The 23,690-nt window shown below is 47.0% G+C and overlaps 1 protein-coding gene across 1 annotated transcript in view; it reads right to left on the reverse strand.

Moving 5' to 3' along the window:
- Window positions 1-20,834: 20,834 nt before the first annotated feature.
- Window positions 20,835-23,690, reverse strand: part of LOC138764050 (lysophosphatidic acid receptor 3-like) — a 79,972-nt gene continuing 77,116 nt past the window's right edge. The window contains exon 6 of the mRNA XM_069939331.1: window positions 20,835-21,199. Within this exon, the coding sequence (XP_069795432.1) occupies window positions 21,196-21,199 (4 nt within the window). The 3' untranslated portion in view covers window positions 20,835-21,195. The remainder of the gene's footprint in view (window positions 21,200-23,690) is intronic.

Raw genomic sequence — 23,690 nt, forward strand, 5'->3', positions numbered from 1 at the left:
AATGCCATGTGCAGCCGGCCATCTTGGACAAACGCTACAAAGCAGAGGACACAGTCTTCAGGAGATGAATATGACGCCGAGTACTATCGGATGGAAGGACATGAAGGACATGCCAGACTTGCTTCCCTTCGCATGAATCAAGCGAGTCCACTCAATTTATCTGATGCCACTGTCATCAAAATTAATGATGTGAGGGTAAATTGCTTAATAGATAGTGGAAGCACTGAAAGTTTTATTGACCAGGGGTTAGTCAACCGCCTTGCCCTCCCCACATGCCCGAGTGAGCACCAGATCCTGTTAGCAGCCAGCAGCCTTGCGGCTGAGGTTAACAGTTTTGCAGGGTTACTCTAGAAATCCAAGGCACAAAATACGAAGGGTTCAAATTACTAGTACTCCCTCACCTCTGTGCCCCGGGTACTATTGGTGTTAGATTTTCAGTGCCAGTTAGAAAGTATTACAATAGTGTACAACGGTTCTCAACCCCCACTACGCCTTAGGAAGAAACAACACTGCAGCCTGTCTGTCTTGAACATGGAACCCCCTCCGCTGTTCACACACCTGACTCCAGAATGCACACCAATAGCCACAAAGAGCAGGAGGTACAGCCCGAGGGACAGAGCCTTCATTAGGACAGAGGTCCGCAGGCTACTACAGGAGGGCATCATAGAGCAAAGCACCAGCCCCTGGAGAGCCCAGGTGGTTGTAGAGTAAAGTCAGGAGAAAAACTGCGCATGGTAGTGGATTACAGCCAGACAATCAACAAATTTACACATCTAGATGCCTACCCCCTGCCACACATAGCAGACATGGTCAACAACATTGCACAGTACAAGGTGTTCTCCACCATAGACCTGAAGGCAGTATACCACCAAGTGCCCATTAAAAACAGCGATCACATTTACAAGGCATTTGAGGCAGACAGCCTCAACCTAACCCCTTCGGTGTCCCTGTTTCAGAGAGAAATGGACTAAATAGTAGATGAGTTCCAACTGAATGTGGTGTTCCCCTACTTAGACAACGTGACGATCTGTAGCCAGACTCAGGAGGATCATGACATGAATTTAAAATGCTTCTTCCAGGCAGCCGAGGAAAGGAACCTAACATAAAACAGGGACAAATGTGTCTTTAGCGCCAAGAAGTTGCCAATTGTGGGCTATCTAGTGCAGAACAGGGAAATCAGCCCAGACCCTGCCCATATGCGCCCTCTCCTAGACCGCCCAGTGCCACACACACTGAAAACTCTAAAAAGGTGTTTGGGACTGTTCGCTTACTACACCCAATGGGTCCCCAACTACGCCGACAGGGCCTGCCCACTTATAAAAGCCTCAGTTTTCCCTTTGTGCCTGGCAGCAACCAGAGCTTTCAGGGACATTAGGGACAATATCGCTAAAGCGACCACGTGGCCAATAGATGAGTCAAACCCATTTCAAGTAGAAAACTGGTGGCCTTTTTCTCGTGAACCCTACAGGGATCAGAGGTAAGACACTCAGCAGTAGATAAGGAGGCTCTAGCCATTGTGGAAGCAGTAAGGCACTGGCGACATTATCTGGTGTGTAAACACTTCACCCTTGTCACGGACCAATGGTCTGTGGCTTTTACATTCGATAACCAGAACAGGGGGAGAATTAAGAACAACAAAATCCTGCACTGGTGGATAGAATTGTCTACAATGAACTACGACATTCTATACTGCCCCATGAGACGCAACGAGCCCCCAGACTCATCGTCCAGAGACACGTGCCATCCTTAACCACACGTCCCAGTTGCAGAACTTGCACAATGTGCTGGGCCACCCGGGGATCGCTAGATTGTTTCACTTCATTAAAACCCAAAACCTCCCATTTTTGGTTGAGGAAGTGAGGTCAATGAATATGAGCTGTCCCATCTGTGCGGAAGCAAACCGCAATTTTACCGGCCAGACAAAGCCAGCCTGATAAAAGCTACCAATCCTTTAGAGCGTCTCAGCCTCGATTTTAAAGGCCTGCTCCCGTCCAATAATAGAAATGTCTATTTCCTAAACGTAATAGGTGAATATTCCCATTTCCCCTTCGCAATCCCGTGTTCTGATGGATCAGCACCCACTGTTATAAAATGCCTCCAACCCACCTTCAGCATATTTGGGTACCCGAACTACATACACATAGTCAGGGGAGCTGCATTCATGAGCGCAGAAGTATAGCAGTACCTGCATGAGAGAGGGATTGCTACCAGCCGCACTACAAATTACAATCCCAGGGGGATGGACAAGTCGAAAGGGAAAATGCCGACGGGCACAGTGCTGCCTATATGGATGATGATACCGGGACCTGTTCTCCTCCAGGAGCTCTGCAGACCCCACAAAACAGACCTGCTGGTGGATCAAGTGGAGTTGAGGCACGCAAACCCTCAGTACGCCTTCGTCACATTCCCAGATGGAAGAGAAGACTCGGTGGCCACCATGGATCTCGTGCCGGCCGGATGTGTGAACAACGCGGAGGAAACACAAATGTCTACGGATCAACAAGGAGCACAGCAGCAGTCACTAGAATAGTCGTCCATCGAGTCACCCCAGAGGACTATACCACCCACCCCTGAAATCAGGACCCTGGGTACGCCCGCCCCACAAAATATCACCACTCTAGACTTGATGGCAGGACCTAATCCCATACAAGAGGATTCCCAGCCCACACGGCCATTTAGTACTTCCCACTCTCACACCTCCACCAAGAAAGGCCGAAAGGCAGACTGCACTCCCCACCCCTATACCACTACCAAGGAGGTCCAGAAGGCAACGGAAGCCACGAAAAATGTTGGACTTATGAACTTACAAACAAGGGAAGGAGGTGATATGTAATTACACCACTAGATCATCAGGGGTCACCCCAGTGTCCTTGAATATAAAGCAGTCCAGAGCTGCAGTCTAGCCTTCCAGCTTCGTCTTGCAGAGAGACAAGACCTCTTAGTGTTCATATTAGTTTGTTAAAGCAGTCTTATACTCGCACCGCTGGTGTGGTTATTGTCAGTACAAGTCGTTTGGGGAACTCTGATACCCAGAGTGTGTGGGACTGACCAGTGCCTCTCCCATCCCATTTCAAGAGGATGACTTGGTGTGATAGGAGTCACGTGACCACCCAAGCCAGGGTGTCCAAAGGAGAGGACTGGTGTGACAGAAGGTCACTTGTTAACCCTAAGAAGGGCTTTGGAGGAGTGAACCTCGTGGGGTGACCAGGAGGTCACGGTGAAAATTTCCAGGTGAAGGAAGTAAAGGCGGATGTGGCCACATTTGAACCTCAAGCCAGTCTCGTGTTCCCCTGACAGGGTTATGAGTCTATAGGGACCACGGTCATCTGGATACAACCTCAAACTAAAAGACCAATGGACAAGGAAACAAATAATCCCAAGCCTTAAGACAAGATCCGTGAGCTGATCCTTCTTGATTGATAGACTTGATATGACTGAAGTGGGGGATTTGTTTTGGGAATTTTTATTGATATTTCTGGGAGCCATTTAAGCTTGGGCTGGAATGGTCTGGGTTTTATTCCACATCTGTTGTTCATATAGAGTTGCCATTAAGGCTGGTGCTCAGGTGTTAATTTCATTGGGTTAATCCTATTATTGTTAGTTTGTTTATAAACTTTGTGTTAAACTTAACCCATGCATTTATGCATCTCTCAATTGCTGTTGGGGAGCATAAAACCAGAGGCTGGGAGGTGGGATTCACTGGGAAAATGGATGTTTTCCAACGACAGATTTCCCTTTGTTCCAGGTCGTTGCCATTGATTTTGAGGGAAAGGATTGGAAACATTACGACTGGGCGAAGGTCACAACCATTGTTCTGTCTCGCGATGTTGACCCTGAACTTGTGTATTACGCTCACGCAAAAGATGTTCGCGTTGTCACAAAAGGTAACTAATTTTACCAGAACATAGAGTACATATCATTTGTTCTCCATGAACCATTCTGATGAGATTATAAGTTTGTGGCAGCAGGACAGTTTCCCCTCCAGTGGCCCTAGATCCTTGGTTTCATTTATCCAGTCTCCTCTCTGATAACTCACGCCATCCCATCCCCGTAACACCCTCATGCTCCCTTTCCAGCTTCACGCCATCCCTCCTGCGGCTTCCTCTTTACTGGCCGAGTCCAACTCCACTTGTCTTCATCCCAGCCTCTGTTATACCACAGAGGGCGGGCAGGTTCATGTCGCAGGATGGGTTTGTGGCCAGCAGCGGGAGGATTTAGGCATCATGGAGATTTTCAGCCTCTACCACAAACATCACAAGATGGACAAAATATCATTTGCACACTGTGTGTGCAATGCACTGTCGTGACAGTAAGCAGACACAAGATTCAAAGACTGAACAACAGGCTTTATTCAGCTTAAAGTCTCTGCTGTGGCTAACTGTGCTCTGCTCCCGAGTGACTGACCTCGAGAGGGGCAGGATGTGGCTTATAGCCCAGGTGGGTGTTTGGCAGCTGACTGGGTGGGGCTTGGTCCATTCAGGTCAGCTGATTGACAGCCGGCCAGGTGTTGTCTTGTCCTCCAGTGCTCTTCCTGCAGGTACACAGGTCGCCCCCTGCAGTCGGCTAGTGCTGTATCACCACATTCACCCCCTTCTTTAAAATTTTCCTGGGGTGGGGTGGAGGTTACATAGCAATCTTTCACAGGACCACACCTATTTACAAGTTTAGACAGTCTGGTCGCCGTCGGAGTTTCAGTGACCATCTCAGGATTGGCTCCTGGTCACGGGTCGGCGAGGTTGTGTGAGGGCTAGTCGGGGGGGGGGTGCTGGGGCGGGTGCCAGAGCGGCTGGCATGGCGCAGCGCGGTAGGGTGGCTGGGGCAGGAGTGTGAGGTGTTGGAGGGGCAGGGGAGAGGGGTTGTCCCCCGTGGTTTGAGTGTGTAAGGGGTGCCCAAGATGGGGAAAACATGTCAGGCCAACGTGTTCCTGGGTGTCCCACGGATGTCCACGGCAGGGGAGATGCATCAGGCCGATGTGGTCCTGGGGCGGTGGGTGCTGTTGTGTAGCGGTGGGTCTGGTGCCAGATCTCTGGTTAAAACAGTGTCCACCAGGCCACTGGGGTACCTGACGTAGGCGTAGTTTTGGCTGGTGCTCATCCAGGAGTCAGCCTTGTGGGCTCATGCGTGTTTACGCAGAAGCACCTCTTCCGGAGACGTGAGCCATGCTGGAAGGGAGATTCCAGTCGTTGATTTCCTGGGGAATGAAAGCAGGCATTCATGAGGGGTCTCGTTGGTAGCTGTGCACAGGAGCGACCTGAGGAACCCACTGTGAGTAGTACGAGAAAAGGCCAAGGCACCTGCGAAGGGCTTTGAGCGTGGGGAGGAGGGATAGCTCCATTAATGGGTGCATCCGTTCTGGATCCGGGCCAATTACACCATGTGCCATGAGGCACCCCAGGATGGTGAGGTGCTGAACACACACTTCTCTTTATTGTACGTGAGATTCAGCTCCTCAGCCATCTGGAGAAATCTCTCCATGTTGGCATCGTGGTCCTGCTGGTCATGGCTGCAGATGGTGACATTATCCAGGAACAGGAAGGTTGCCTTTAATTTGTGCCAGTCTACCATGTGATCCATCTCCCTCTGGAAGACAGAGACCCCATTAGTGACCCCAAATGGAACTCGGTGGAACTGGTAGAGGCACCCGTCCACCTCGAAGGCAGTGTAAGGCTTGTCCCATGGGTGGATGGGGAGTTGATGATAGGCCGACTTCAGGTCAATAGTGGAGAAGACCGTGAAGTGGGCTTACTCATTGACTATCTCGGCTATCCTCGGTAAGGGGTAGGTGTCCAGCTAGGTGTACCAGTTGATGGTCTGACTGTAGACTATGACCATCCTTGGCTTACTGCCCCCTTTGACCACAAGGACTTGGGCTCTCCAAGGGCTGTTGTTTGGTTCTATGACTCCTTCCGCCAGAAGCTCCTGCACCTCTGCCTTGATAAAGTCTCTATTGGCAGTGGACCGGCAAAGGGGCTCTGCAGCTGAAGAACCCACACAGGTTGTGGGCTGTTGGTAACTTGTGTTTTTTTTTTAAACTTTATTTAAGATTTTATAACATGAATAACATATAGGATTACATTAAAAAAAATTAAGAATAAAATAATAAAATTACAATACAGTATCAGTAATCTAAATAAACTATACCCTCCCCAATAATTATTACACATTAATAACCCAACTCAAATTAGTCCAACACCCCCTTTCCCCCCCAAAATAAAGAGTGAAGAATTAATAAAGTTAATAATATATGTGAGAAAAAAAAAACAACTGACAAAAAAAAACAAAAACATAACCGATTAAAATACTAACAAAAAGAAAAGTTTTCTTTCTCTTTGGCTTGGCTTCGCGGACGAAGATTTATGGAGGGGGTAAAAGTCCACGTCAGCTGCAGGCTCGTTTGTGGCTGACAAGTCCGATGCGGGACAGGCAGACACGGTTGCAGCGGCTGCAGGGGAAAATTGGTTGGTTGGGGTTGGGTGTTGGGTTTTTCCTCCTTTGCCTTTTGTCAGTGAGGTGGGCTCTGCGGTCTTCTTCAAAGGAGGTTGCTGCCCGCCAAACATAAGAAAAGTAATTAATACTAAAATATCAGACTTAAAAAACATATTTAAATCAAACTTAAATGCATATATTTAACAAACGAAGTTAAGATGAAACATATATTTAACTCAAACTTAATATAAAAAATTAGTATAGTTAGTAACATTATCTATCAAAAATTCTTAAACAATAATCAATTCTTTAAAAAAAATTGTAGCATGTAAAAAAAGATGAAAAAAAACTTTCTCTATAGAGATAAACCTTCACCAAATATCAACTAACTTCACATCTATCATCATATTAGTCACATAAACCACCATCTTAAAACAAAATTCAAACCTCATTAAACATTGTACAATTCAATTTTAGTACTCTTCCACCATTTTTCCCTTTTACTCTTGAATAGTTATCCAATAAAAGCTCCAATACCACATTTAAATATCCCCAATCATTACGTTAAAATTCAGATATCCAAATAATAAAAACACATCTACAACAAAATCTATATCTTCAACAAATGGAGCATAAACCACAAACAAAAATCAAGCCTCATTAAGAATTGTACAATTCAATTTATAACTTTCACCATATTCCCTTCATTCTATAACTAAAATAGCAAAATAATATACACCAGAATTACCACTCCTTTCACCTTAAAGTTAAAGAAAAAATAAAAAAAACTTATCCATCCCATTCACATTTAAATTTCAGATATTCCTTTTCTACTGAATAAACTTTACAAAAAAAACCACATCAATTTTTAGTTTTTTAAACAATCAAATACTTTCTTATGCTTTTTTTCTTATATTTAAACAAAAAAACACCCTTCACTCTTTAATCTAATAATACAAAAAAAAGGAAAAAAAAACGAGTAGGAGGTTAAAAATACCCCCTCCCGTCTAAACCGCGCAATGCGGTAACTCCCAAATAAAAATGGGTGTGAGATAACTCACACGTAGCAGATGACTTTCAGGAAATAGTGCCTATCCACTTCTCTCCCCCAACTCTCACTTCATCTTAAACTAACATCATCATTATTTAATATTCCTTTTTTTTAAAAAAAAACATTAGAAAAAAAAAGGACAACTCTTCTTTTAATCAGCTCCAACTGCCGAGTCACCATTACAACCATTCCTTCTTGGAGCACGGCTCTTTTCTTCCATCTCTTGTCTCCTTAGAGATCGCGGCGGACTATGTCTCTGTTGAAACTGAGTAATTGGCAGCTCTTGAGCAAATGCTATAGCTTCCTTTGGAGAATCAAAGAACTTTGGTTGGTAACCATCTTGGAAAACCTTCAAAACAGCTGGATATCTAAAGGTTGCCTTGTAACCTTTCTTCCACAACTCTTTAGCAGGATTGAATTCCCGTCGTTGGAACATAACTTCTTGACTCAAATCCGCATAGAATAAAACTCGATTATTTTGAATCATCAAGGGTGATTTTCTCTGTTGTGCGTTTCTAATAGCCACTCGTAAAATTATTTCTCTGTCGTAATAATTCAAGCAACGAACCAAAACAGGTCTTGGACTTTGACCTGAAATAGGTCTTCTACGCAAAGCTCTGTGAGCACGTTCCAGTATTATACCTTCCGGGAAATGTTCTTGACCCAGCACCTGCGGAATCCATTCAGTAAAAAATTTTCTTGGGTCTGGTCCCTCCATACCTTCCGGCAAACCAATAATCTTTATATTGTTCCGTCTGGATTGGTTTTCCAAATAATCAATCTTTTTCACCAAATTTTTATTTTGAGTTTGTAAGTCTTTGACCATTTTGGTCACATCAAAAACTTGCTCCCGTATTTCGTCTATATCTTCTTCACACAAATTAAATTTATCTCTCACTTCAAGCTTAAAAGCTCCAAACTCAGCCATCTATTGAGAATGTATTTTCACCAGAGTATTAAACCTAGTACCAAGTTCAGTCATAATCTTGGATAATCCCTGCATTGTATAAGATAATTTAGATTCAAGATTCACAAAAATCTTTTCAATTGGAAGAGATTTTGGTTCAACAGATTCCTGCTTCTTCTGCATAACCAAAGGATCTTCTGTTCCTTCCTTCATTCTGGTTCCTTCCTTGTAGTATGACTGCGTGTGGAAACCCCAGCCACAGCCTCTCCAGCAGTGACTGGAGGACGCTGGCCGGGGTTTTCCCCAGTGCATAATGTATTAAGTTCTTCCAGTACATCAAGTTGTATAGGTTCTTCTATCTCAAGAGGTGCAGTTTGCAGCGCCACCACTACAGTTGAGAAATGCCTTTGAGTAACTCTTTGTTTTAAAGGCTGTTTGGCGCCCTCTTTAGGGGGCTCTACCGATGTAACATAGAGCTCCACATCCGAACACTGTACCTCTCTCCTGGGATCCATTTCACGCTGAGTCCCGGTGTCTTTCCTGCAGGTAGGTTCCAAAACTTGAACTTTTGGAAAATGTAGTTTTTTGATGATCTGTTGTTGTTTTTTTTTGCTCTTTTCCACCAATTGTACCATCATAAGTTAAATTAACAGCACTGAAATTATCTAAACTTTTAAAGAATTTTAACGGGCATTTCTAGATAAAACAATAAGATAGAGTCAGGAGAGGACTGGAAGGCACGTCTGATCCTTACGCCATCTTGCCATGCCCCCCCAGATGGCGCACTATGAAGCATGAATGGGGGTAGGGGCCCCCCGAACACATGGGTGATGCTCTGCAGGTGGCATTGGAAGTCTAAGCCCAGGAGGACTGGGGCACAGAGCTTGGGCATGACCAGGAGCCTGAACCTGTTGTATGTCTCCCCTCCTCCACAGTCAGATCAACGGAGCAGCGCCCAAGGGTATTTATAGAGCAGTCCTGGGTGACTAAGCTAATAGCGAAGGTGGTGGGTTAGATTTTGAGTCTCAAAGTTCAGGCCACGTTTGGGTGCATGAAGCTCTCAGTGCTGCCGCTGTCGAACAGGCACTTTGTTACGTGAACGTTGACAGCGACATCCATCAGGGAACGCCCGAGGCCGTGTGGAATGTTTCTCATCAGTGTGGTGGCTGCTAGGACCATCTCAGGGTCTGAGTCACTGCTCCCCGACATTTGAGGTGAGTGGTGGCCATGGCGTCATCTGTAGGTGTGGGGTGCGGCTATCAGTGGCATCTGCAGGCTTGGGGTGTGTCAGGAGGGTGGTCTGTTCGGCGCCCGTGTTGACCACATTGTCGTCATGATTGTCATTATGAGTAGAGACATTGGTGCGAGTAAGGTAGGCCTGGTTAGCCCGTCATTCCTGCGGGAGGAAGTGACATCATCATATCATCCGTCAAAGGAGGTGATGTAATCGCGTTGGCTGTCAGTGGTGGTGACATTATCAGGGGAGACGGAAGTGACGTCATTCCTGCCATTGTAGGCCAGGGCTGACGTGACCGTGGATGGTGCAGTACTCGTGGTGAACACGCAGTGGTCTTTCCCGGTGGGGACGGAAGAGGGGGTCCCGAGGCCGGGGAAGATGGAAGTAGCTGTACGGGCAATTGCACCGCCTGGCAATCGCATGCGGTGGGGCCCGGGTAGGAGGTGGGGTTGGTCGTAGAGGGCCGCTGAGCTTCCAGCAGTTTTAGAAAGGCATACTTTAGCGAAATGGCCTTTCTTGCCACACTTTGAGCTGTACTGATTTCTGGCTGGGCAGTTTAGGTGTGATCCTCCATCTGACCCACACCGGAACCCACAGTACTTACACGGATGTGCGGCAGTGATGCTCTCATCTACGAGTGGGTTTCGGGTCACCGCTGTGGTCTGGGTTGTCCACGCAGAGGCCTGAGGGAGTCAGGAACCAAGGCTTCGGTGTGGAGGGCTGCTGATTGCCTGGAAGGCTCAAGGACCCACTTTGAGTGGAGCAGTATGAGCTTCCTCCTGTTGGATTCTAGGATGTCAGAGTGTTCCTTGATGATTGCCTCAACCGTATGTCTCCAGATTATGAAGCGTGCCTGTGCTTCTGGGTGACAAGGGTCAATTTCAAGGCTCCTGACATTTAGGAGCTTCTCTATAGCAGGTTAAAGTTAAGCTGAATAAGTTGTGATGCACTGTCGTGACAATAAGCAGACACGAGATTCAAAGACTGAACAACGGGCTTTATTCAGCTTAAAGTCTCTGCTGTGGCTAGCTGTGCTCTGTTCCCGAGTGACTGACCTTGAGAGGGCTGGATGTGGCTTAAATCCTGGGCAGATGATTGGCAGCTGACTGGGTGGGGTTTGGTCCATTCAGGTCAGCTGATTGACAGCCGGCCAGGTGTTGTCTTGTTCTCCAGAACTCTTCCTGCAGGTACACAGGTTGCCCCCTGCAGTCGGCTAGTTGTGTATCACCACAGTGTGAGGTTACAATCGATGTGCAGAGCAACAAAGGGATTTAGGAGTGATGGTAAATAGTACCCTCAAGGCCGATACTCAGGTAGATGGTGTGGTGAAGAAGGCATTTGGAATGTTGGCCTTCATCAATCGGAGTAATGAATTCAAGAGTAGGGAGGTAATGATGAAATTGTACAAGACATTGGTGAGGCCAAATTTGGAGTACTGTGTACAGTTTTGGTCACCAAATTATAGGAAAGATAGAAACAAAATAGAGAGAGTGCAGAGAAGGTTCACAAGAATGTTGACAGGATTTCAAGGTTTGAGTTACAGGGAAAGGTTGTGCAGACTGGGACTTTTTTCTCTGGAGCGTAGAAGATTGAGGGGGGACTTGATAGAGGTGTTTAAGATTTTAAAAGGGACAGACAGAGTAAATGTGGATAGGCTTTTTCAATTAAGAAAGGGGGAGATTCAAACTAGAGGACATGGTTTAAGATTGAAGGGGGAAAATTATAAGGGGAACATGAGGGGAAATTTCTTTACGCAAAGGGTGGTAGGGATGTGGAATGAGCTTCCGGCAGACGTGGTCGAGGCGGGATCATTGGTTACATTTAAGGAAAGACTGGATCGTTACATGGATAGGAGGGGACTAGAGGGGTATGGACCGGGAGCTGGTCAGTGGGACTAGGAGGGTGGGAATTTGTTACGGCATGGACTAGTAGGGCCAAACTGGCCTATAAGTGGTTATATGGTTATATGATGTAAATATTCCATGCAAAGTAAAAGGGAGAAGGAGCAGAAAGGGATGGGAGAGTATGGTCAAGTGCGTCAGGTAAGAAGATGAGGTGTGTGGGGAGTAACAGATTTAAGGGATTATACATGAACACATGGAGTATAAGAAAGAAAATGGATGAGCTTGAGGCTTAACTGCATATTGGAGGGAACGATGTTCTAGGAATAACGGAGACATGACTGCCCGGTCGTAGGTTAAGGGTTCTGTCTCCAGCAGCCTCTGTCGGATGTAACTGGAGTCAATCCCATTGACTAAAGCATCCAGCTTCAAGGCATTGCACATTGTCCTGACATCACATTCGTTTGCCAGCGACTCGAGGGCCAGTGCATAGGCAGTATCACTTTCCCCAGGTTTCTGGTGTCTAGTCAGCAACTGGTGTCGAGCAAGCACCACATTCCATGGCACTGCATAGTAATCAGTCAGACGTTCCCGGGCTATAGAGAGTGATAGCTCCTTGTGTTACGGTGAAAGGGACCTCACCCAGCAGAGAATTTAGGTGGCCCCACTGTGTCGCCTCATTAAACACATTGTTTTGAGCCATGTAGTCGTCAAAACAAGCAATCCAGTGGTTGAAGATTTCTCTGGCCATCGGGGCAGACTGGTCGATTATCAGCTGCTCTGGCTTGAGGGCTGCATCCATTTCTGCTAATAAAATTGAAGTGCCAGTTGATGAAGTAGACAAGACAATGTGGTCAAACAATAATCATGGCTTTTATTAGCAGAAACTCATGGTACAATAATGAAAGATAATAGATGCAAATACAGTTATATCCAAGAGGAGTGTCCTTGACAGTAGAGATAATGTTAGTACAGCAAGGCTCACCAGAGGGGGCACAGGCAGATTGGCAGACATTCACCACAGTGAGGAATGATTTTCAGACCCTTGAAAGGAGTGACATAAAAGCAGGTGGAGTAGAGTCTATTTGGATAGAGTTGAGGAATTACAAGGTCAAAAGCACCACAATGGAAGTTGTTTACAGTAGCTCAGATATAGGAGGCAGAATAAATCAGGAGATAAGGCTGGCATGTCAGAATGGTAATGATAGAGTTGTTATGGGGGATTTCAACATGACTGGGAAAATCTAGCTGGTGTGGGACTGCAAGAAAGTGAGTTTATAAAATATCTCTGAGATACATTCTTAAAACAGCTCATGATGGACCCCACCAGGGGGAAGATAATTCTAGATTTGGTTTTGTGCAATGATGCAGATTTGATAAGAACCTTGAAGTAGGGGAGCCATTAGGTAATAGTGACCATAATATGGTGAGTTTTAATTTGCAATTTGAAAAAGAAAAGGATTACAGTTGAATAAAGGGGATTGTGGAGCCATGAAGGAGGAGCTCATCAAAATACAATGGAAGGATAATGTGGCTGGGAGAACAGTGAAACTAAAATGGCAGATGTTTCTGGGCATTTTTCAGAAGGTACAGGACCAGTTGTTATGAGCCCAGAGGACCCCAAAACCCAGCAGCAATAGATATTCACCAAAGCAAATGGTTACTTCAACAAAAGCTGCTTTTAATCATCTTTAAACATGAAAATAAAATCAAACTTTAACTTATCACTATTATCTTAACTAACCTAACTTAATCCCCTTCTAATTCTAAGTGCATGTGTATATAATGTGTGTGTAAGTTCAGAAAATTTCTTTGGTTCACAATCCAATCTCACTTCTCATTCCTCCAAGTTTACTGGTTGCAGGCAATTCTTATACTGTGCACAGAATTTAACATTTATGAAATTTACCAGGCTTTGGTGCTTGAAAAGTAAATGGTTACCACTCAGGAAGGTTCTTGTCAGTTTTCAGAGAGAGATTTGTTGCTCCTGAACACAAACTGATCCCTTTTAATCAGCCACGTCAGTGTCTTGTCGAAGAAACGTTCCCCCATCAGGGTTCTCCAGATGATAACTCCTTTCTTTCAGGTCCCCACAGAGTTCCTTTTTGTTTCCCTTATTTCAAGTGAAACATTAGACAGCCAGCCCTCTCCTCTTGCATGAACCACAGGGGCTTTGACCAGGCTGAACTAAGCACTTATAACCCATCTTCCAAATGGGGTTTTCCACAAGCTTGCCAGCCTGTCCTGTTCCAGTTGTTGCTGCTGACTGTAAAACTGCAGAACTGATCTCTCTTTCTCTCTCTCTCTCTCTCACAGAGCAAAGGCATGTTTGACTCTCTCTGCTGGTAAAACCACATGACCCTCCCATACAGCCTGCGGCTCTGAACTACTCCTCCGATTTCTCATCTGTTGCTTTTCAAAACAACAGTCCATTAGTGAAGTCTCTTGGGCATTCCCCAAAGCTTTTACAAAGGCCCCCAGGAGCTGCCCTGTCTGGCTTGAGCAGAGCTCCAGTAATTTTAAATGATATCTGTTTTGAAGTGTTTGTATTTGATCTACACTAAAAAACCTGTCCCAATTTATCTCCCAAAAACATATCTATATACAATATAAACACAACATAATCTGTCACATAGTTCATTCCAAAGATGAAAAATGGTTCTAGGATGAGCAAAGGGCAACCATGGCAGACAAAGAAAGTCAAAAACAGAATCAAGACCAGTGAGAGGAAGTAGAGGAAGCGGAAAACTCAAGGATTAGGAAACCTTCAAAGAGCAACAGAAAATAACTAAGAAAGCTACAGGGGAGGGAAAACTAAGGTACATGAGTAAACTAGCCAATAAACGAAAAAGTCATCTTCACATAATTTGGGGGTGGAACAGCAGAAAGTAATGAATAGATGCTATAACGACAATTGTGAGAAGGGTAGAGAGGGTGATAGGCAGAAGGAGGGATGTGGGAGATCTCTGAGATGTATTTATTTCAATGCAAGGAGGTGGATGAGCTAAAGGTATGGATTGACATGTGGCATTATGATGTTGTGGCCATTAGCAAGACGTGGTTGAAGGAGGGTTGTGACTGGCAGTTAAATGTTGCAGGATTTAATTGCTTTAGATGTAAGAGAGTTGGTGGAGTAAGAGGGGGAGGTGTGGCATTACTTGTCAGGGAGGATGTTACAGCAGTGCTGAGGCAAGATAGACTGGAGGGCTTATCGAAGGAAACGGTGTGGGTAGAATTAAAAAATGAGTGAGTTTACTATTATAAGGGTATATTATCAGCCTCCAAATGAGGAGAGGAAACTAGAAGAGTAAATATGTAAGGAAATAGCTGAGATGTGCAGTGGTGTTGGTTGGGGATTTCAATTTTTCAAACATAGATTGGGAAACGCAGTCAGTAAAAGGGCAGGATGGCTTAGTATTTATGAATTGTGTTCAGGATTGCTTTTTGTAGCAATATGTTGAGACACCAACTAGAGGGGGAGCGGTGTTAGATCTGTTGTTAGGGAATGAAATAGGGCAGGTAAGCATTGGAGAGAACTTCAGAGCCAGTGATCATGGGTCCATTAGCTTTAGCTTAATTATGGAAAGGAATAGGTTGGGTCCAGAGGTTGAAGGTCTTCGAGTGGGGCAAGGCCAGATATGAAGAAATGAGAAGGGATTTGCAGAGAGTTGTATGGGCTAATCTTTTTGCCTGAAAGGATGTAGAGGAAAATTGGAGGGTATTTAAGGGTGAGATTTTGAGAGTACAGGATCTTTATGTTCCAGTCCGGTTGAAAGGCAAGACCAAAAGTTCAAGGGAGCCATGATTTTCTAGAAAAATTAGAAAGTTGGTTTGGGACAAGAAGGAGTCCTGTGCTAAATATAAGAAACAGGGGATTGAGGAGATGTATGGTCGTTACTTAGATTGCAGAAAGAACCTTAAGAGAAACATTAAAAAGGCAAAAAGAAGGTATGAGATGTCCATAGCGAATAAGGTGAAGGTGAATCCTAAGGGTTTTTACAGATACATGAACAGTAAAAGGAGGGTTAAGGATAGAGTAGGGTCACTGAATGATGAGATCGATTAACTATGTAAGGAACCATTGAGATGGGAGAAATATTGAACGATTTTTTTCTCATCTGTATTTACGAGGGAAAGGGACATTGGACTATGTGAGATAAGCGAGGCAAATGGCTTAGTTACGGAAAGGATAGGAATTAGTAAAGAGAGGGTTTTGGAGCTTCTACGGTCAGTAAAAGTGGATAAGTCTCCTGGTCCTGATAGGATTTTTCCCAGGACTTTAAAGGAGATCAGGGAACAAATAGCAGGGGCACTGACAGTGATTTTTCAAAGATCACTGGAGGAGGGGGTGGTACCGCAGGATTGGAGGGTTGCAAATGTAGTTCCATTGTTTAAAAAAGGCACAAGGTGCAGGCCAAGTAATTATTGGCCAGTAAGTTTGACTTCGGTGGTGGGGAAAGTTATGGAGGGTATTCTTCGAGATAGTATGTACAAATATCTGGATAGGCAGGGATTAATCAGGGGCACCCAGCATTGGTTTGTAAAGGGACAGTCATGTTTGACGAATCTTGTTGAGTTTTTTGAAGAGGTGACAAGAAAAGTGGGTGAAGGTAGAGCAGTTGATGTGATCTATTTGGATTTTAGTAAGGCTTTTGATAAGGTTCCGCATGTAAGGAAGGTTCAGTCCTTAGGGATTAATAAAGAGATAGTGAGATGGATTCAGAGGTGGCTGAGAGATAGACAGCAGAGAGTCATGGTGGACAACTATCTGTCAGGATTGAAGCCTGTGATAAGCGGTGTGCCTCAGGGATTGGTGCTGGATCCCCTGTTGTTTATCATTTATATTAATAACTTAGAGGAGGGTGTGGTTAACTGGGTAAGCAAATATGCGAATGATATGAAAATAGGAGGAGTGGAGGATAGTGAGATAGATTTTCTTGGATTACAGAAGGATTTGGTTTGTTTGGAAGAGTGGGCTGAAAGATGGCAGATGGAATTTAATGTAGACAAGTGTGTAGTGTTGCATTTCGGTAAAAGTAACCAGTATAGGACATATGCAGTTAAGGGGAGGTCGTTGAGAAATGCAGAGAGGCAGAGGGATCTTGGAGTTATGGTACAGAGTTCCTTGAAGGTGGATTCCCATGTAGACAGGGTGGTTAAAAAGGCATATGGTATGCTGGCCTTCATAAGTCATAGTACAGGTACACGATGCTTTATCCGGACATCTAAAATCCGGAAAGCTCCAAAATCCAGCAAGTGGGGACCAGCTGTTGGGGGAAGGAGGAGACTGCCGAGCGGCCGAGGGACCGCGGTTGGGGAAACGGCAGGGCAGCCAAAGGACTGGCGGTCGGGAGAGACAGTCGAGGGACCGGCGGTTGGGGGAGATATCCAGGCGGCCAAAGGTCCACGTTTGGGGGGAGATTGCCAGGACCAGGGTGGGGTTAGATGACCGAGGGACTGCAGTTGGGGGAGACAGCTGGGCGGCTGAGGGACTGCGGTTGGGGAAGGCGGCTGGGCAGCCGAGGGACCATGGTTGAGGAAGGTGGCCATGGGAGACAGCCGAGGGACCGGCGGTTGGGGGAGGCGGCCAAGGGACCGCGGTCGGGGGAGACAGCCAAGTGACTGGCGGTCGGGGCAGACGTCTGGGTGGCCGAGGGACCAGCGTTTTGGGGAGGCGGCCAAGGGACCAGCATTTGGGGGAGGCGGCTGAGGGACCAGCGTTTGGGGGAGGCGGCCGAGGGACCACGGTTGGGGGAAGGCAAGCCGGGTGACTGGAAGGGGGTGGGGGTGGATACTGCAGCACAATTCAGGTGGGCTTTCCGAAGTCCGGAAAAATCCAAAATTCGCAATACACTGTCCCCCAAGGTTTCCGGATAAAGGATAGTGTACCTGTATAGAGTATAGGAGCTGGGAGGTGATGCTGTGACTGTTTAAGTCAATGGTGAGGCCAAGTTTGGAGTATTGTGTTCAATTCTGGTCTCCAAATTATAGGAAGGATATAGATAAGGTGGAGAGGGTGCAGAGAAGATTTACAAAGATGTTGCTTGGCTTACAACAGCTAGAGTACAGAGAAAGTCTCCTTACTGGGACTTTATTTCATTGGAACGTAGATGGCTGAGAGGGAATTTCTTAGAGGTATTTAAAATTATGATGGCAATAGATAGACTAGATGTGAGTAGACTCTTTCCCCTGAGGGCAGGGTAGGTTTGAACAAGAGGGCATGTTAAGGGTAAGGGGGCAAAACTTTAGGAGAAATGTTAGAGGATGCTTCATTGGTGGCAGAATGGAAAGATCCTCCAGAAGAGATAGTTGCGGCAGGGTCCTTTCTTTCATTTAAAAGGTTGGATGTAAGACTTCGGGCCTCCGGCGGCGGCAGCAACAGGACCTCGAGCCTCCGGCGGCGGCAGCAACAGGACCTCGAGCCTCCGGCGGCGGCAGCAACAGGACCTCGGGCCTCCGGGGCCGGCAGCAACAGGACCTCGGGCCTCCGGCGGCGGCAGCAACAGGACCTCGGGCCTCCGGCGGCGGCAGCAACAGGATCTCGGGCCTCCGGGGCCGGCAGCAACAGGACCTCGGGCCTCTGGCGGCAGCCAAGCCCCGGGCCGGGAGCCATCAATGAGAACAAGCACAATACTATGCCTACATAACACAACCAGTCTCTTTCCACTCTAGTCTAAACATTAACAACTGTATTGCAGAGTTCTCTCCAGTCTCAAAAAATTTTCTACTAGAACTTTTCTTTCTGATCCTCAACCAATGCTGCATCCCCTTTACTCGGCCGCGGCAGGAGTAAACGCACACAGGCCGATTCCAGGGCACACCACTCCATAACTGTGGACAACGGTTGTAGATCTCCAGACATGGTTCGACCTAAAAGGGGAGGCAGGCCTCTTCAGCCCGGATAAACAACCTGCATAGGAGAAGGTCACTCCGATATAAAACCTACGACCCAAGGACCTCGCTACCACGTCCCAGCTTGCTTGGCCATGGCACACGAACGATGGGTGTAAAGGGTGGGGCTAGTATTGCGCACACTACACTCCACCTAAAAGCTCCTTTGCGTAGGCCCGAGGACAGGTCCACGTCCTCCCCCTCAAAAGATGCACACAACTCAATCTAGCATGTTGGAACATCAGAACCATGCTAGACAAGGCTGACAGCCACCGACTTGAACATCGGTCTGCCCTCATCGCACATGAACTCCTCAGACTCGACATCGACATAGCCGCTCTCAGCGAAGTCCGCCTTGCAGATGTAGGCAGCCTCCAAGAACACGGCGCGGGCTTCACACTCCACTGGTCTGGCAAGCCTCAGGCTGAATGATGCCTATCTGGTGTTGGCTTCATGGTCAAGAACTCCACTGCCTCCAAACTTGAAAGCCTCCCGACAGGCCACTCTGACAAAATAAACTATGGCAAGCTCTCCACTGGCCACCGAGACAGAGGTGCACCAAAGAAGAGGTACAAGGACTGCCTAAAGAAATCTCTTGGTGCCTGCCACATTGACCACCGCCAGTGGGCCGATATCGCCTCCAACCGTGCACCTTGGCGCCTCACAGTTCGGCGGGAAGCAACCTCCTTTGAAGAAGACCGCAGAGCCCACCTCACTGACAAAAGACAAAGGAGGAAAAACCCAACACCCAACCCCAACCAACCAATTTTCCCTTGCCACCGCTGCAACCGTGTCTGCCTGACCCATATCGGACTAGTCAGTCACCAATGAGCCTGCAGCAGACGTGGACATACCCCTCCATAAATCTTCGTCCGTGAAGCCAAGCCAAAGAAAGAAAAAGAGAAAAGGATGTGTACATGGATATGAGGGGGTTGGAGGGTTATGGGCAGAGAGCAGGAGGGGGAAACTAGTGGAGTTGTTCAAGAGAACCGGTGTGGACTCAAAGCGCCGATATGGCCTGTTTCCGTGCTGTAAACTGTTATATGGTTATAATATAAAAGGGAATATTAAAAACTTCTTTAGGTATGTAAAGAGGAAAGAATTAGTTAGGACCAAAAATTGGCCCTTAAAAACAGAAATGGGCAAAATTATTACAGGAAGCAAGGAAATGCTGACGAGTTTAACAGATACTTTGGATCTGTAAAGGGGGTAAAGGTCCTGCAGAATCGAAGGAATTGATAGAAATTCCAACGGTAATGGAGGAATTGATGGAAATCCAGGTTTGGAAGCATGTGGTCTTGAGTAGATTGAGTGCACTGAAGGCTGACAAGTCCCTGGGGCCTGACAGACTGCATCCCAGGGTGCACAAGGAGGATGCCCTTGAAATTGTGGACACATTGGTCATCATTTTCCGATGTTCTATAGATTCAGGAGAGGTGCCTGTGGATTGGAGGGTGGCTAATGTTGTGCTGCTTTTTAAGAAGGAGGGAGAGAACGGGCAATTACAGACCAGTTAGCCTGACATCAGTGATGGGGAAGATATTAGAGTCTATTATAAAAGAAGAAATAACGGAATACTTCTGGACATGTCAACTGGACGACATTAACAATATAAAAACCACACAGTTTTGATCCAACTGGCATACACTGGCCATGCAGAACTGAAGGCATTATGTGATTTAGAGATCTCCAGCATGGAAAAAGGCCCTTCAGCCCATAGTTGTTCTGATTGATTTGATTTCCTGAGATGGTTCCATTATCTTACACTGGGCCCATATCCCTCTGAACCTTTCCGAGCCATGTACTACAACTATAGTGTTAGCTTGTGGGCAATGACGCTCATACTGAAGCTGTATTCACTGTATTAGGTTCAGTTCAGGTCACCTCATGACAGGAAAGACATGGACGCTTTGGAGAGGGAGCAGAGGAAATTTACCAGGATATTGCCTGGATTGGAAAACGTAAGGTTAACAGCTCTAGGGCTTTTCTCTTTGGAGTGAAGAAGAATGAGAGGCGACTTGATAGAGGTCTACAAGATTCTGAGAGGCATCGATAGGGTGGATGGCCAGTGCCTGTTTCCCAGGGCAAAAGTAGCAAACACCAGGGGACATCTGTACAAGGTGAGGAAGTTTAGGGGAGACACGAGGGGCAAGTTTTTTTTTACACAGAGAGGCGTTGGTGCCTGGAATGCCTTGCCAGGGTAATAGGCTGCTGCAATAGAGCCATTTCATAGACTCTCAGACAGACACATGGAGACAGGCGAGGCAGATGTGAGGTAGGGAAGAGTTTTGTTTTTTGAGTAGGTTGGCACAACACTGAGAGGTTGAAGGGCCTATACTGGGCTGGAATGTTCTATGTAAATCAACCCACGGAATCTAAATCGCTTTCTGTTCCCAGGAAATCACAAGCCTTCTGCCTCTGGCACCCACTGTTTCAGTCTCCGGCCCACACAGTGAACAACCTCATTCCAACAGCTTTGGACATGTTTCAGAAGATTTTATGACTGGCCTGTTCCTGACTTCACCTCCCACCCACAGATTGACTTTCAGAGCTGGTGTCCCCCAGCTGGGCACTGTTGTAATTTACAATTTTTCCTCCTTTTCTCTGTTAATCCCGCCCTTGTTTTGATTCTCTCAAGTTTTGTTATCTTTCCTCTTGCGTTTCTTTCTCTATTCTCACTGCTCATTGGTTAAGGAGCCTCCTCGTCCCATCATTCACCACGGTCCAAGCACCTTCCCATTTCTGGATCTGGCCCAGGTTTGTGTCTCAAAGTGGGGGCTGTTGGGGGCCAGCGATATTCAGTTATCTCTTCGTCAGACTTGGAAGGTGCTGTTGCCTGAGCTCACCTGAGGTACAGAAATCCAATAAACCACCAGCACGGCAGAAACCTTGTCCAGAGTGTACGTGACACACACTCGCGCACGCCTGCATGCACTCACACATACACACTCATTCATATACACACACACACTCATATATACACACACAGTCATACACACACACATACGCACACATATACACACACGGTCAAACACACGCACACTCATACGCCCACACGCTTTTACACACACCCTCACGTGCACACACGCATGTGTTCTCCTCTCACTCACACATTCACTTGCACTTATACTCATGCACACCCACTCACACACACACATGCTCACTCTTGCACACACATATACACCGCCAACATGTTTCCTTAAACTGGCACACAATTCCATAACTAGAATCCACCAGTTAAGTACATATATAAACAATATATTCACAATGTACACCTCACCATCATTCTCATATAAAAATTAAACAAACACAGTATTTCTCATTAAAGGTAAAAAGGCCATTCATCCCATCATATCTATTCCCTTTGGGACTCGAGGGAAAACCCATTTGGAGACAGGAAGAAAATGTAAAACCGCCCACCCAGAGACCCGAGGTTTGTGGCAGCAGTAGTAAGTGCTGCATCACTGGGCTTCACAATGCAATTAATTAACATGGAGACAACAGAGAGTAGTCAGCAGGTCAGCCAGCATCTGTGGAGGGAGGAGCCAGGTTAATGAACCTCTCTCCACAGATGTTGCTTGACCTGCTGAGCATCTACTGCTTTTTATCTTGATTTGATCGAACAATCTCTTACTTCACACAAAGCAGCCTGAACGCTTGCAGCGTCACTGGGGTGGAAACAGGCCCTTCAGCCCACCGAGTCCATGCTGACCACAACTGCACCTTCACACCGATCCCATTCTATTCCCCCAACATTCCCATCAACTCCACCCCCCTCGCCCCAGATCCTTCCACTTCACCCTGGGGCCAATTAACCCACCGACCCACACATCTGAGGGATGTGTTAGGAAACCAGACACCCACACGGACACAGGGAGAACATGCAAACTCCACACGGATAGCACCAGCAATCAGGATCGAACTGGGGTCTCTGGATCTGGGAGGTAGTGTCTCTCCTCATTGAGTCACCTCCACCTGAGTGTGTACAGCTTGGCTTCTTGTTCAAGTTTCCTCAGTATGTGGAGCTAAAGTGTCTCAAGTCAGCGGGCGAGGGCCTCTGGGGTTGTTTGGCTGCTGGCCAGTATCGGGGGCTTAGTGAGGGTACCATGAACAGTGGCAACATGGCTCTGAGCTTCTTCACGAAGTGGTTCACCCCTCACGTCTGCGACGGGGAGGGGAACATTTGACCAGGTATCTGTCCAATATTCCTTGAAGTCGCTGAACACATGCTTGTAGCGAACCACAGTTCCCACCTTTATCCATCCGCACCGTGCTGTCCAGACTTCCACGTCCGTATCAAAGCCACGCATTCCACTTCGTTCAAACAATGACGATTACACGGGAAAGGCCAGAATTTATTGCCCGTCCCTAGCTGCCCTGGAGAAGGGGAGCTGAAAGTTCTCCCTACAAAATGTTGAGGAAGGGTGGGAGGGGGGCAGATTGGTATCCCGTTGGTGGAGCACTAATATAGTTGTAGGTTGCCACTTGAGGGGAAGCTGTGGGGGGTGGTGAATCCCTGCATTAGCTGCCCCTTGCTGTTCCGGTCTTCTCCCTGACAGAGCTTCTGTAGAAAATGCCCAGGCAAGAAACAGCAGCGAGCTTTACTGATGCTGCGCTTGGCAGCAGAGAGAGCGAAGGTTTACAATGGTGGATGGCATGAACCTTGAGGGATCCACTGTGCTGCACCATGGTGGTAGTTGGGGGGGGAGGGGGGGGACACTTCCTGAGAGATGCCGGCCCAGGCTAGAGGGTGTTCCACTGCAGTCCAACGTGCCTGGTGGGTGGGGAAAAGGGGTGTCACTAACTATAGGATCTCCAGCCTCTCATACCGCCAATGTGTTTATATGGGTGTTGAGCTTCTGGCCAGTGGTGACCATGCAGGACGTTGATGGTGGGTGACCCAGCGAGGGTGATGACCTTGCCTAATGGGGATGGCTGGTCAGATGTTCTTTTACTGAGGACAGTGATTTTTGAGGCCCAAATGTTGCTTCCCATTTATATCTCCCCCTCCCCCACCCCCGATCCCCACATCTAACCATTGGCCAGGTCTAGCAGACTGAGGAGATGTGAATGGAAGTCAACATTGTGAAATCATCGGTCAACATCCTTTCTACCGATCGTGGGAGGAGAGGCTGTCAACGGAGAAACTGCAGATGACTGGATCGAGGATGTTGTGGGCCTAGGATGACTGACCTCCCAATTACCCCCACCACCTTCTAATGGCTGCAGTCCCCTCCCCACTACTCTTGCCCCCCCCCCCCGCCTCACTACCCTCGACGTCCCCTGCTACACTCGATGGTCACGGACCATCATGAGTTGGGTCAGGCAGCAACAGCC

This window comes from Narcine bancroftii, chromosome 5 (assembly GCF_036971445.1).
Source record: "Narcine bancroftii isolate sNarBan1 chromosome 5, sNarBan1.hap1, whole genome shotgun sequence".
Lineage (NCBI taxonomy): Eukaryota > Metazoa > Chordata > Chondrichthyes > Torpediniformes > Narcinidae > Narcine > Narcine bancroftii.